The 14253-nt window shown below is 44.0% G+C and overlaps 1 protein-coding gene across 1 annotated transcript in view; it reads right to left on the bottom strand.

Annotated features, from left to right (window-relative positions):
• Nucleotides 1–4467: 4467 nt before the first annotated feature.
• Nucleotides 4468–14253, bottom strand: part of STK4 (serine/threonine kinase 4) — an 88287-nt gene continuing 78501 nt past the window's right edge. Inside the window, exon 11 of the mRNA XM_003787628.3 lies at nt 4468–7442. Coding sequence (XP_003787676.1) covers nt 7284–7442 — 159 coding nt within the window. The 3' untranslated portion in view covers nt 4468–7283. The remainder of the gene's footprint in view (nt 7443–14253) is intronic.

Here is a 14253-nt window from a genome sequence, read left to right as displayed (position 1 = left end):
GGTTCCCTGAAGATTGTTTAACTGGGCTGGTTTGAGTCAAGCGCTCATCACCTGGCTTTGTGGAGGAATGAGAGAGGGAAAGTCACGGACGGTCAGGCCAGGACTCAATGGCAGAGGGGTAGAAGGAAAAGTGTGGGGCTTTCATTAAACTGAGGGGAAGGGATCCTGGGAGACTTTTACAAAACCACTGGGTGAAAATGGCGGCTATGCTGCAGTTTCAGCAGTAATGGAACCCAAAAATGAGAGACAGAAAAAGAGATACTGGTTTCTGCATCACATAATAGAAACGGATAACAGGGTTACAATCTCCCAGTTCCACACCATGTAGTGCTGCCTCCAGAGAGGTCCCACCCAGTTCCAGTTTGAAAAGTCTGATTGGCCCAGAGTGGGTGATGTGACGGGATCACTCAACTGTGGCAAGGGGCTTGGGTCTGTGGACCCCACAGCTATCTCTTGCAGTCTCCATCTCTTGGCCCGTAGTTTCAACTTCTGTAAAATAGAGCAATGTCCAGAGATGTTCAGGAGTAACTGGGACCCTCACGATGTCCAGGACTCTGGCTGTGATGTGCTTGTTGTTGATCATGAAGAAACTGATAGTTTCTCCCTGTTGGCAGTAAACTCAGCGTGGGGACTTCTGGGTGAATGAAACACGTTATTCCTTAGAGATGACTCCCAAGGGGTCTTCCTAGCCACAATCTTGAAAGCTTCCAAAACATTCCGTGAAGAAGGCAGGTTTTTGGTTTATTCAAGTATAAAGTACATGGCTCGGCGCCAGCCACATACACCTAAGGTGGCAGGTTCGAATCCAGCCGGGGCCTGCCAAGCAACAATGATGGCTGCAACCAAAAAATAGCCAGGCGTTGTGGCAGGCGCCTGTGGTCCCAGCTACTTGGGAGGCGGAGGCAGGAGACTCGCTTGAGCCCAGGCATTGGACGTTGCTGTGAGCTGCAATGTCACAGCACTCTACCCAGGGGGACAGCTTGAGGCTCTGTCTCAAAAAAAAAAAGTATAAAGTACATAAAGGAGGGTTAAAAGCACAGATCCTGAGTCACATTAATGACTTTTCTCAACATGAACACACTCATGAAACCAGCACCCCAGAGGCCCCTTCGAGTTCTCACCCATCACTATCCACACCCAACAAAAGGCAAGCGTTGCTCCAACTTCCAACATCATAGATTAGGTTTCCTTGACTTTGAACTTTGCACAATATGTACTCCTTTGTCTCTGGCTTTTTTTTTTTTAATTGTGGCAAAATATACATTAAGTTTGCCATTATAACCAATTTTTTTCTTTTTTGTTGGGGAATCATTGAGGGTACAAAGAACCAGTTTATACTGTTTGCATTTGCTGGGTAAAGTCTCTCTAATAATGTCCCATCCCTAAGAGGTATGTCACACACTGTGGTCCCACCCCCCACCCCCACCCCCGCTCCCCTATTCCTTTCCCTCCACCATGTACTAGCATTAATTGTCCTCATATCATAATGGAGTACGCTGGACTGTTGCTTCTCCATTCTTGTGATGCTTTACTAAGAAGAGTATTTCAACTCTATCCAAATCAATACAAAAGATGTAAAGTCACCATCCTTTTTAGTGGCTGAATAGTATTCCATGGTATACATATACCACAGCTCATTAATCCATTCCTGGGTTGGTGGGCATTTAGGTTGTTTCCACATTTTGGCGATTGTAAACTGAGCTGTGATAAACAGTCTAGTGCAAGTGTCCTTGTGATAAAATGATTTTTTTTTTTCTTCTGGGTAGATGCCCAGTAATGGGATTGCAGGATCAAATGGGAGATCTAGTTTGAGTTCTCTGAGGATTCTCCATACTTCCTTCCAAAAGGATTGTATTAGTTTTATTATCTCACCATCATTCTCTGAAATTACCCCTTAATTACACAGAATGTGAGTATGACAGCTGTAAGTCTAAACCAATCTCAGCGTATTGTCTTGCACTAGTGACTTAAAACTCACAGACACTGCGGCCACAGATGAAATTTTCTGAAATGAAGAAAAACTCTTGGAAAAACATTCTGACCAAAAACAAACTACAGGTGTTTCTTCATTTCTGCATAGGTCCTTCCTAGAAAATTAATTGTAGAACACTGTATGAAGTACTTGTGTTGACATGTAAATGAAATTTGGTTTAGTATCAGATATTTGCAAATAAGATTCTGTGAAACTAATTAGTGCGGTGTAACATCGGAATGTTGTGCTGGGCATAGGTCATGTTTTGTTGCACTGACTGCCCAGGCATCAACTGCACACACCTAGCAAACCTATTCCTGCCCGTTACATGTTGGTAGAGCCCCTCGATTCTTGTCATAACCAAAACACCTCCCACTTGGTGATGCTGTACACTGCTAGAATCATGGAGCTGTAGAAAGGGGCGTTACTCTACACCTCTGAGTTTGTGAGGGAAAAAATGAAGTAAAAGGCTCTGTGTCTGGCATATAATAAGTGCTGAATAAATGTAAATTTACTTCATCCCTCCTTCTCTCCATAGATTCTCAGCCTGATCAATAGGGAACCTCTGTCATCAACTGAGGCAATAGTAGGGAAGGTACTCGTGAGGTGAGTGAATTAGGCAACAATAAACACAGGTCACCTTGCTCCAGAAGCGGAATTAACATGACAGTTACATAGGCTGTTGAACTACACTAAATACTGTGGAGTAACTTGACTCAAAACACCAACTTTTCAGTGTAACTCTGTTCTCTCCCTGCTGCGGGGTTAACTACTAAGGCTTTGAGAACCCAGGGTCAGGCTGGAGGCTTATGCCTGGATACAGATGAGCCCCACGAGGGCAGGACCCTGCTGTCTCCCACCCTCCCTGCTCCCAGTGCTGGCCTGTGCAACAGCAGACAGGGATGAATTCCAAGGTGATCCACACCAGACTCTCACACCAGACCCTTTGTGCAGGCTGGACGTCTGTCCGGGACGCCTGCTCTCCCTAACTGCCCATCCTTCATTGACCTGGCCATCTAGTCTTCATTTTTTAAGTTTCAAGATGTATTACCTCCTCCAGGAGAGAGCTTCCTTGGATACTCCAGCAGAATTGGTTTTCACGCCCTCCTCTGTGTGTACGCAGGCATAGTCTTCCTCCTACCATAGTCTTTCCAATATTGTGTGCTTCCGGGCTTGGCTAACTCCCCAGCTGCTCTGCGAGAACTGTGTCTGGTTCATCTTCATGGCCCTGACAACCAGCTCAATAGCTGGCACACAGTAGGTACCCAACAAAAATTTACCTACCTTTCCCCTTCTTTGGACCTTAAACACACCACCAAGTCATGTCACGAAGATTGTTCCCAGCACCATTATCCAGGCTATATATGGAGAATCTCATTTTTCAAAAGGGAATAGTATGGGGTCCAAAGGACAGTTTATTTAAAACCGGTGACAAGGTATAAGAAGGAAGGAGGGAGAACAATCCTAACATAAAAGCACATAGGAAGCATCTCAAACTTTAAAGAAAAAAAGGCGGACGACGGAGGAACTATGTCTTATCCATATACAAACTGCTGACCTCAACTGATTATTTACATCCAAATCTTACAAAATAGCATTTCAAGTCAGCACACAAGCTAGTGTAATTAGTTTTTTGTTACAAAAAGTTAAAGCTACAAACTTCACATTTTTAAATTGTACATCAGCAACAACATTTAAGCTTTTGTTTTTAATCCAAGTTGGTCCGAGTGCAAGCTGGTACAAGAGATTTTTTTTTTTTTTTTTTTTCTGAACACAAACTAGAACATGTGTTCCAAAGACAGTATAAACCAGATGAAAACACAAAGACAGGGTGGGGTGGAGTGAAGATGTGAATTGGGCAGGAACAATTTTCCAGTAAATGAGGAGCTGCAATTTTTAGAGGCAACATGGTATGCTAGAAAGGACCCTGGAGTAAGAATCAGAAGACCTGGACTTGAATCCTGGCCCTGCCATACTCTAGGCCACATGACCTTGAGCAATAGACTTCCCCTCTGTGAGCCTCAGTCTCCTTCCCTGTAAAATGAGGACAATAATACCTCTATCTCCTAGAGTTATTAAAAACAGTTGCAAACCAATTGGCAGGGGCGAGGGGTGGTCAGGGATGTGTGAAAACAAGCTGGCCTGCCTCCATTCGTAGGTGACTGTTAAATTTCACCAGACCTAGGCTATTCAGATTATCTATGTCGTCTTAAGTGAGCTTTGGTACTCTGTATTTTTTAAGGAATTGTCCATTTCATTTATGTTGAAGTTATAAGCATAAAGTTGTTCATAACATCCTGTCATTAGCCCTTTAATAGCCATAGGATCTATAATGATATCACTGCTCTCACTGCTGATACTGAAAATAGCTACTGAGCTTTAAATGGTATAATGAATTTATAGCATCTGGTAGGTGCTAAACAAATACTTCCTGAATCAAGATCGATAGTCTCAAGGAATCAAGGCTACAGTTCTCAGATTACTGGTCCTATTTATCCATCGACACATGCCTATCTATCCATTCATCTATCCCCCAACCCTGTCAAACATTCATCCATCCAATTGGTGGCTGGAGGGAAACAGGAATGTGCTTCAAAATTGATGGGATAGCTATTAAGATATCTTAGAGAATTTGAGATTTTTTTAGAAGACATAATTAGGGCACCTTTGCTTAGAAGCAGAGAACTGAGAGACTTAGTTTCCTAGAAGCTTGAGTCAAATGCTCAAGCAATGACTGAAGCTCAGGGCTCAATGAAAGCAAGCTGATGTATCTTGAATTCAGCATTCAAGGAAAGTTTACTAGGACTTGCTTCTCTGCCTTTTGGTTGCAAGAAAACAAATACACCTTGTCAGGAAACTTCTCAGATCCAAACAAAGGGCTCTGTCTAGCTAGACTGGTGAGCAAGACTTTGTTGGACCCAGCACATCAGGTGCACATATGCTTGGAACAAAATAAACTCCAGATCAAGGTTTATGACCCAAGAATATTTATGGGGGAAAACTGAACTTTCTTTTACTTGTAGATAGCTTAGGACAGGAGAAAATGTGCTTTCTCCTCCTGTCTGGCCAAGTGCAAAGTTCTCTGTATAAAAAAGACTGACACAGAACTACTAATTAGTATAGCAAATGGTATGGGGGATTATGTGCTTGATACTTTGGTTTTTAAAAATCACTTGGCTGTTAGACTGGACTATTCAGCTATTTTCCAGCCTATAAATGCCAGCTGGACTGGCTTTAGTTTGAGCCTTAGTCTGAGCAAGAAGAGGTGGTCACTTCCTTTTAAACAGACTTGTGACTTTCTTTTTTCCTATAAATACTGACCTCATAATAGTGATGCTCTGAATCCTGATCCTATCACTGACTAGCCTTCCTGCTTACTGCCTAGTAGAGAAAGACCCTTTCTTTCCAAAACCATTTCTTCCTCTGTGAAATGGAGAGAAGGTAGTTAATTCACAGTGTTGTTTGTAACTCTGGACCCTACCGAGCTCAGTGCCTGGCTTGTAATAGGTAGTCAACAAATACTAGCTGCCTTTTATTACTCCAGCAAAATCCACAACTTGTCCTCTATTTTCTGTATCTGTCCCATAACTACTTCAGTGGCCAAAGACCAACAACTGCCTCTTGTATTTTTTTTTTTAATTGCTTTAACTACAAAGAACAGAATCTGGTCACAGAAAAGGAACATTCCCTGCCTTTCCATCGATTCCCAGGTGTAGGGAGCAAAAGCAATGATGGAGGCAAATCATGGTATCGTGAAGTGCAACCCCGTCATCGCTCCCCTCGCTGAGGGAAACAGGGATGAGGGGAAAATAAGGAGATACTTGTCTTTCCCAACTTCCACACAACTTTGCTGTGTGACTAAATGCCATGTGGCCTCCAGCCAAAGCTGCAGGAGGAAGGCTCCGTGCTGTGGTTCACAGAGCCCTGTGGACATGCTGAAAGGGATCACTGGCTCCTCTGAGCAAATTCTTCACAGCTAGCTCGCTCACTAAAGAGGCGAGGAGACAGCAAGTTTGTGTGAGCCGGGTTCTCTGGGATGACTAAACTAAAACTGACACAAGTCTCTTCCCTCAGAAAAGGGTTGCGTGGCCCAGGACTGAGGACCCTGCGTTCTAGTCCCGGCTCTTACTCTAACTTGCTTGATGATGTGGGCCATGTCACTTTCCCTCTCCAAGCCTCAGTTTTCCTACTCCTATGAGAAGGCCAGGCCAGACAATTTCCATGGTCCTTTCCAGCTCTGACACACTGTGTCTGGATTGAGCCTCCTGGGGAACAAATCTTAGTCTGAGATTCATTTACCCTTTCCAGACCCCTTAGCAGTAAAAGAAAAAAAAGTCACATATTTGAATGTGGCTCACAAAAGCAACACCCTCTACTCCATCTGTAAGGAACGTGGAGCAAAATGCCACGTGTATAATTGTCACATGAACAATGAGAGTGTCAGAAACCTTTTGCCTTTGTGGACTGCATGTTTGCTGAGAGTTCCTGGCAGGCCTGTCCCCTCACTGGATCATGTCTCCTCTTAAGGCACTGGGCAGTATCTGTTGTGACTTTAGGCAGCTGGGCGAGTGGACATGGATGAAAGGCGCTGAAACAGCAAAGGCCAATTTGCAGAGAGGATGCCAGGCTTCTCCTGGGACTCAAAGAGTAAACAGAGACTCTCAAGGCTTGCGCCTGGACATCACCAATAGCTCCAGGAGCCAGTGGTGACCACACAAGGCTGAAACCACGGTGAAAGGACTGTCCCAAACCTAATTTTTAAAGCAGCCCTGCAAAGGGTGAGGTTGGCTCTTGGGACTCCATGACTTCCCAACAGTCTCCTGGTGTCCCCTGCCCTCATGTTCCACAGTACCATAATCTTACAGAAGAGAGGCAAACTGTTTAAAACTGTACCTGTACAGAGATGCCACCACACTGAGTGGGGAATCTATTTATAATTTATATATATGCATATTTATATATTTTTAAAAAATCTTCCAGAAAGAACAATTGAAAGCCATTGGGAGAATAAAAACAAAAAGACAATGTAAAATTTTCCCAGCTATCACTCAACTAGAAGTCTCTGGTCCTGGGGTTTAAAACTGAGTTAAAAGCGCCAATACAAATCCTCTGAAGTAATGTACCTGACCTATGTAAATACGCGCATCAAAATGGCATGCTGACTGTCAAGGGAGCCCTTCCCATTGGCGCACATTCCTGAGTTCACAAAAGGTGCTGTGGAGAAACAACAGAGCAGAAGTGCTGGCTAACAGGAGTGAGGCAGTCCAGAATTCGTGGCCTGGGTGGAGGGGGCCTCCTCGCCTGGCCTTGCTCAGAAGTTCTGTTGCCGCCTCTTCTTTGCCTCAATGGCGTCCAGGATTGGCTGCCGCTTGGACTGGTACTTCTGCCGGATCTCTTCAATCTCCTGCTCCATCATGGGGTCCAGAGCCAAGAGTCTCTTCTGAAGGTCCTCCACCGTCCAACTCTTAAGCTGGAAGAGAAGTGCAAAGTACAGCTGTGACCAAGCCCAGGCTGAGGGTAGAATGGCAGCGAAGCCCGGGCTTCCCAGGCACCCAGAGGGAAGGGAGATAAAGGAGGGCACTGAGGTCAGACCACGCAGGGGCGGACTGGTGGCTGGAAAGTGACAGTTTATTCCAATGAATGGCACAGCTCAAAGCTTTTCTAGGCAATCCCTAGAAAAGTTCTCAAGTACTAACTTCTTTGATCTAATGAGCTCTAACCAGGAACTTAGTAACACTCTCACCTCCCCGATCTTTTCAATTAAATTAACATAAATCCACAGTTAGGGCATTTTAAAATAATAAATAACTTGCTATCTGCAAAATAACAGCTGCCTCCCATTAGACAGTGTCTGGACAGTGCCCATCTCTCTTTTGGGACGTCACACCAGAGGCTGGATGCTGAATGAGGATCTGATGTTCTCCTCTCCTGCCTTCCCACAACCCCACTACTGTGGCACTCTCATACCAATCATCACTAATATTTACTGGGGGGTAATAATAATATATACCAGGCACCTCTCTAAGCCTCTTGGGAATAGAGACACAACTCCTGGCAGGGTTGAGCAGAGGGGATGGGTAGTTGGAGAAACCCTGAAACTTCTGAGATTAAGTTTCTATTATCCAGAGGAAAAAAGGACTTGATATGTAAATTAAGAATAATGGCTAGCCTTTATAGCTTCACATGTGCTGATTTATTTCATCTTCACAACAACCCTATGATGTAAGTATATTATCTCCATGTTCTCGATGAACAGGCCAAGGAGAGGGTGGCTTAGTAACCTGTCCATTGTCTCCCAGCTAGTAAGTGGCAGACTCGAGACGCAAAGCCAAGTAGTGTGGCTCCAAGCTCTTCATCAGTTATTATGGAAGAGCACACTAGCAAAGTTTTAGAACTCATTCAATTTATGTTTAAAACATGGCTCTGCCTAGTGAACATCATGAGATTCTGGCAAGTTAACAATCTTTCCAGGCCTTCCTCATCTACAGAAGTGGACCATAGTGCCTCATGTGGATTATAAGAATTAAATGAGATCGTGGCTATAAAATTCTTAACAAGGTACCTGGTGTACTATGTGCTTAACGATGGCAGTGGGTGTCACAACCCTCTCTTCACTGAGGCCCAGGAGTGCACCCGTGTTCCACCCATGTTACAATTATGGGGCAAGTGGCTCCCCTGCCGGATGTGTAGATTCCAGGCACGGCCGGTCTTGGCGGGCGGGGTGGGAATGAATGCCCACGTTATCCACAGCCAGTCTAATAGGTGCAGTGTTTCAAGAACTCCAAGGCTCCCCCCAAGTCTTACAAGTGGTCTGTTGTCCCCATATTTAGAAAATCATGATCCTCAGCCCCTCCAGAGGCCTCCACAGGAAAGTGGTCCAGGAGGTGGGTGAAGGAGCCTCTTTCTGCCTGCCCCTCCTGGGGGTGTGCGCACCAGCGTGAAGTGCTACAGTGGCCTCCCTAGAAATGGTTTAGTGACCTGTCACCACAGGAATTTTCCTTGGCCTGCTTCAGGGAGGTTGTCTGAGAAGTGAGAAAAGCCTAATAGTTCAAGATGAAAGGTTCTTTGTAATGTGAGAATGGAAAGCCTTGAGAATGTGGGGAAATGCTGGCACGTTGGGCTGAAAAAAAATGCATCTTTCCTGCCAGCCTATGGGTTTATACCACCTTAGAAGTTGGTATTCTGTTGGGCTGAAAATGCATCTTTCCTGCCAGCCTATGGGTTTATGCCACCTTAGAGGTTGGTGTTCTTGGCCCAGAGACACCCCAAAGAGTGCTCAGCTTGCCTAGTCCTTAGCATTTCAATTTCTTCCCCCAAGGAAGAACTCCCCAAACCTAACACTGAACGTCACTGGGAGTTAAAGAACTTACTCTTTGGTAGTATGGATCCTAAATCTCTACTGGCTGTGTAACCTTGAACAAGTAATTTTACCTCTTGAGCTTCAGTTTTCTCCTCTGGAAAATAGACAATGCTAGTTCCTCCACCCTTGGGTAACAATGAGACTTAGACAAGATAACAGGCAGATGGCAAGCACTCCATGAATTGTCGGTATCACTACTGTTGTTGTTATTATTGGCAAGTCTCTAATTTTCTATAAATAAGCTGTTCCTATAACCTCTAGCTAGAATCAAGTGAAAAAGAAAACATTCTACTCTATTTTATGCTAACAATGCCCAAAGGCTGGTACTTTGCACAAAGCCCATTAACTTATTTACAGATTAACAAAATATTTTGCAACCATTTACCAAACATTCACTGAACATCTACTATGGGTCTGGCACTGTTTGAAACACAAAAGAAACTTCAGTGAAAGAAAACCCCCAAAACCATTGCCCTTGAAAAGCTTACATTTCTAAATATTACATTTAGAAAAATAACAAACACAATAAATTAGTAAATTATTATTACATTAGAAGGTGCTTTGGGGGCAAAAGGAAAAACAGTGAAGGAAGGGGAGCTGGGAACTGAGCAGCAGACCGGGGTTTTCACCCACCCATTAGGATGAAGAATAAACTGCGAAAGGAAGAAATAGAAGTTACGGGAACTGCCCCAACTTTCCAACCTGTGTGCAACTTTGGGCCAGCCCCTTCTCCCTCCTTATACCTCAATTTCCTCCTGTGTAAGAGAGGGCTGACTGGTCGATCTTAGAGGTTTTTCCAGACTCAGTGTTTGTCAGCGTAGGATCTGTGGATCACTGCGTCAGAATCGTGTGTCACAGATTCTCCAGCCCCAAACCAAAGGTACTTAACAGATTCCCTTGGAGACTGAGGCACAGGACTGAAACATCCTAAAGAAGCTAACTGGGTATTTCTTATAAATCCTCGAATTTGGTAAACACGATCTTACATCTTATTTTTTGTTTGTAAAATTCTCATAATTTTGAGAATTTGCTGCCTGTCTCTGGTCCAAGCTTCTTACAGCTTTCTAATTTCTAGGCAATTTTTTTGCCCTTGAGCCTCTCTGGAGGCAATAAGCACCCTTCCTTTATCTCAGCCACTTTCAGACTAATTTACAGTGTCATAAGGCCTTTGGGGCCTAAGTTACACCTGATCTATTAGAACACAGCCAGCCAGGCACTGCTGATGACTCGGTCACACTATCCAGATATGGATTTTTCTGAAAAACAAGCTCAGACAATGGTTTTATGGCGCCAAGTATAGCATTTCACCTTCCTGGTCCTTGGTAGCATAAATAAATTTCAAATGGGGATCTTGCAGTATGACTACAGATCTACAGTTCTGCAACAGTCAACATCCTACATGAGCAAATCAAAGCAGCCACGTAGGTTGGCTTGAGCTATCTTCACTAGGTAAGGAAAGTACCACTATTTAGTATTTCATCTATTCCCTACAATTAAACGTCATCTCTATACTCTGATTCCCACATTTATATCTCTAACCCAGAATTCCCTGAACTCCAGATCCATACGTGCATCCAGGTCAGAGCATACTGAATTATCTGCCCCTGATTATGTCATGGAAATCTGCAACTTCATATGGCCAATGCAAAACTCTTGAGTCCCATCTCTCCCTCAGCCCAAATATCTTCTCCATATTTTCTTGTTCTCCTTCTTAGGAATGGTGCCACCACCCTCATGGGTGCCCAGATCACCCTGGCCCTGCCCTTTCCTTCGCCACTCTCCTGCTAACATCCAGTCCTTCAGCAGTCCTGTTAATCTCATCTCTTGAAATTCTGGCCCAACTCAAACCCAACCACTTTTTCCATCTCTCTCCACCACAGTCCAGGCCAGGCCACCATCATCTCACAGCAACAAACAATTAAAAATACAGAAATGAATCTGATCACATCACCCTTATGTTTCCTGCTGCACTTAGAATAAAATCGAACTCACTAGGGCCTATGAGGGCTGGCCCCTGCCTCCTCTCCAACTTCATGGCCTATAACTCTCCCCTTTGCTTGGGACCCTCCAGCCACTCTTTATTTCAGATGCTTAAACAGGCCACACATTCTCTGGCCTTGGTGATCTAAGGAGTTAATGCCCCTTTCCCTTCCTGGCTCAGGGCCAGTTCTTCCTTATCCTTTAGGTTTTAGCTCAGATGTCAATTCCCTGAGGATGCAAACCTTCTGACCATCTTATCCAGAGAGGTTGCCTATTCTCCATTACTATCACAGCTGTTTGTTTATTTCCTTCAAAATAACCATCTTTTAATTATTTTTATTTTCTTTTACTTGGAAATAAGTTTTCTTACTAGGAAATAAGTTTTTTTGTTTGTTTGTTTTTGTTTTTGTTTTTTTGAGACGGAGCCTCAAGCTTTCCCCCTAGGTAGAGTACTGTGGCGTCACAGCTCACAGCAACCTCCAACTCCTGGGCTCAAGCGAGTCTCCTGCCTCAGCCTCCCAAGTAGCTGAGACCACAGGTGCCTACTACAACGCCTGGCTATTTTTTGGTTGCAGCTGTCATTGTTGTTTGGTGGGCCTGGGCTGGATTCGAACCCACCACCTTAGGTGTATGTGACTGGCACCTTAGCCACTTGAGCCACACGCGCCGAGCCAGGAAATAAGTTCTATGACGGAATGACCTTGTCTGTCTTGTTAACTCTGCTAAACATAATGCCTGCTGAAGAAGTGAATAAATTACCTTTCATTGCTAGTCAAATGATGATGAAAGCCACTGAAACCAAGGTAACAAGCTTACACTGAGCACCACTGGGCAACAAGGCTCTGGGTGCTGAAAGGACTCAGTGTAGAAAAGAAGTGAGTTCTTCCCTCAAGTTCTTTAAACTTAAAGGTGATTCTCCTCAACATTCTTTTGAAATTGAAGGAGATCTCTGCTCACTTAATGAAAATCTCACTATCTCTCTTTCTTTTTTTTTTTTTTGAGACAGGGTCTTGCTCTGTCACTTGGGCTAGAGTGCAACAGTAGCATTATTGTAGCTCACTGCAACTTCAAGTGATCCTCCTATCTCGGCCTTCTAAGTCACTGGGACTATAGATGTGCAATACTACCCCAGCTAGCTCTTCTAACTTTCTGTACAGACACGGTCTTGCTCTTGCTCAGGATGGTCTTGAACTCCTTGTCTTAGCCTCCCAAAGTGCTAAGATTACAGGGATGAGTGCCTGGCCTGTTTTGCACTGACTGATAAGAACCAGGTCTCCAGCCCAAGGCCAGTCATCTCTAAAGGCATGCCCATTTTACTTTTCTATTCAGACAAAAAAGAACATCCACTAGAAGAAATTGCATTCTGGAAAGAATGAGTCATCAAAAGATTAACAGACATGTTCCTTCTGGACAAGACAAAATAAATGTCAGCCCTAGAGCTACAGGCTCATTACTGAAGGTGGATTATTCTAAAGAGAACAGACCAAGCCTAAGGATTTCTGACTCTCTTCCTGGGAGGGGTCACAGAAGGAAGGAAAAACTAAAATGAGCCTTTTTTGGAGACAGAATTTCACTTTGTCACCCTGGGTAGCATGCTGTGGCATCATACAGAGCTCATAGCAATCTTGAACTCTTGGGCTCCAGTGATCTTCTTGCCTCAGTCTACCTAGTAGCTGGGACTACAGGCATCTGCCACTATGCCCAGTTAGTTTTGCTATTTTTAGTAGAGTCTAAGTCTTGCTCTTGCTTAGGTTGACCTTGAACTCCTGAGCTCAAGTAATCCACCCACCTCCGCCTCCCAGAGTGCTAGGAGTATAGGCGTGAGCCACTATGCCCAGGGTGGAGCTACTTTTAATTGAATGCTATGTGTTAGGCACTGTGCTTCACATCCTACATGTATCATCTGGAGTAATCCTCATGTGAAGTAAGTGGTACCATGCATTACCCCATTTTTACAGAATTAGGACCTGAGGCTTACAGAGAGAAATATGCCACCGTCCCAGAGCTTGTAAGTGGGTAAATTAAGCCACAAGCTCCACTGTGTCTGCCTGCAAAGCCTGGCTAACTCTGTGTCAGGGCAATACAAGCTACAAGAACAGAGAGAAGGACACATCCCTGGGCGCTCAATCTCTGGGAAGAGGGATTATCTTTTTCTATCTCTATAGCAGAGAAGGGGTGCTCATTCTAATTCAGAGAAAGGTCTGAATGGTAGAGATTTTATAGATAAAATGCAAATAACACATCTGATACAAAGACAACTAATAAAATTAGGTTAAATAAATGACAACACTTAGGAGCGCATCTGTCAATAACTGCCGAAATCCCTTCAGCTGCCATGTTTTCCACACTTCCATGCTTCCGCTGAATGTTAACTCCCTCTGTTTTCTGCTTCCGGAACAGCCCCATTCAACCCTGCACTCAGCTCAAGCTCCAACTCCTCTCTCAACTCTAATACTTTTGTCTCTTACTAAAGTGGAAGCCATTTGAGAATAAAGACTATGTCTAATTTATTTTCAGAGAGGCCAGCAGAAAAGAATTCTCAATAAATATTTAATAAATAAATTAATCCCAAGCCTTTACAAGGAAACGATACACTGACTTTTTACCAAATCCTCTCAATCACTAGTAAGACACTGAGCTTTCAGGAGCTTTGCAAGTATAGAATCAATACATTAAACCTAGGAGGACAATATAAATCTGTTAAATAAGGTTGTGTCCATTACTCAAAATTGACCCATGCATGCCCAAATCAAAATGAACAGCTTATGCAGTGCCTGGTTACAATAAAGTTACAAGGAAAAATGAACATAAAAATTCACTCTAATTTTGGTTTATGATTCTATAAGAAAAATTCTATTTTGGCTCGGCGCCTATAGCTCAACCGGCTAAGGCGCCAGCCACGTACACCTAAGGTGGCGGGTTCGAGTCCCCAGCCCGGACC

The sequence above is a fragment of the Otolemur garnettii genome, unplaced genomic scaffold, assembly GCF_000181295.1.
Source record: "Otolemur garnettii isolate 467f Iridium unplaced genomic scaffold, OtoGar3 scaffold00023, whole genome shotgun sequence".
NCBI lineage: Eukaryota > Metazoa > Chordata > Mammalia > Primates > Galagidae > Otolemur > Otolemur garnettii.
The sequence above is the reverse complement of the archived record's forward strand: the minus strand, read 5'-3'. Positions and strand labels throughout refer to the sequence as shown.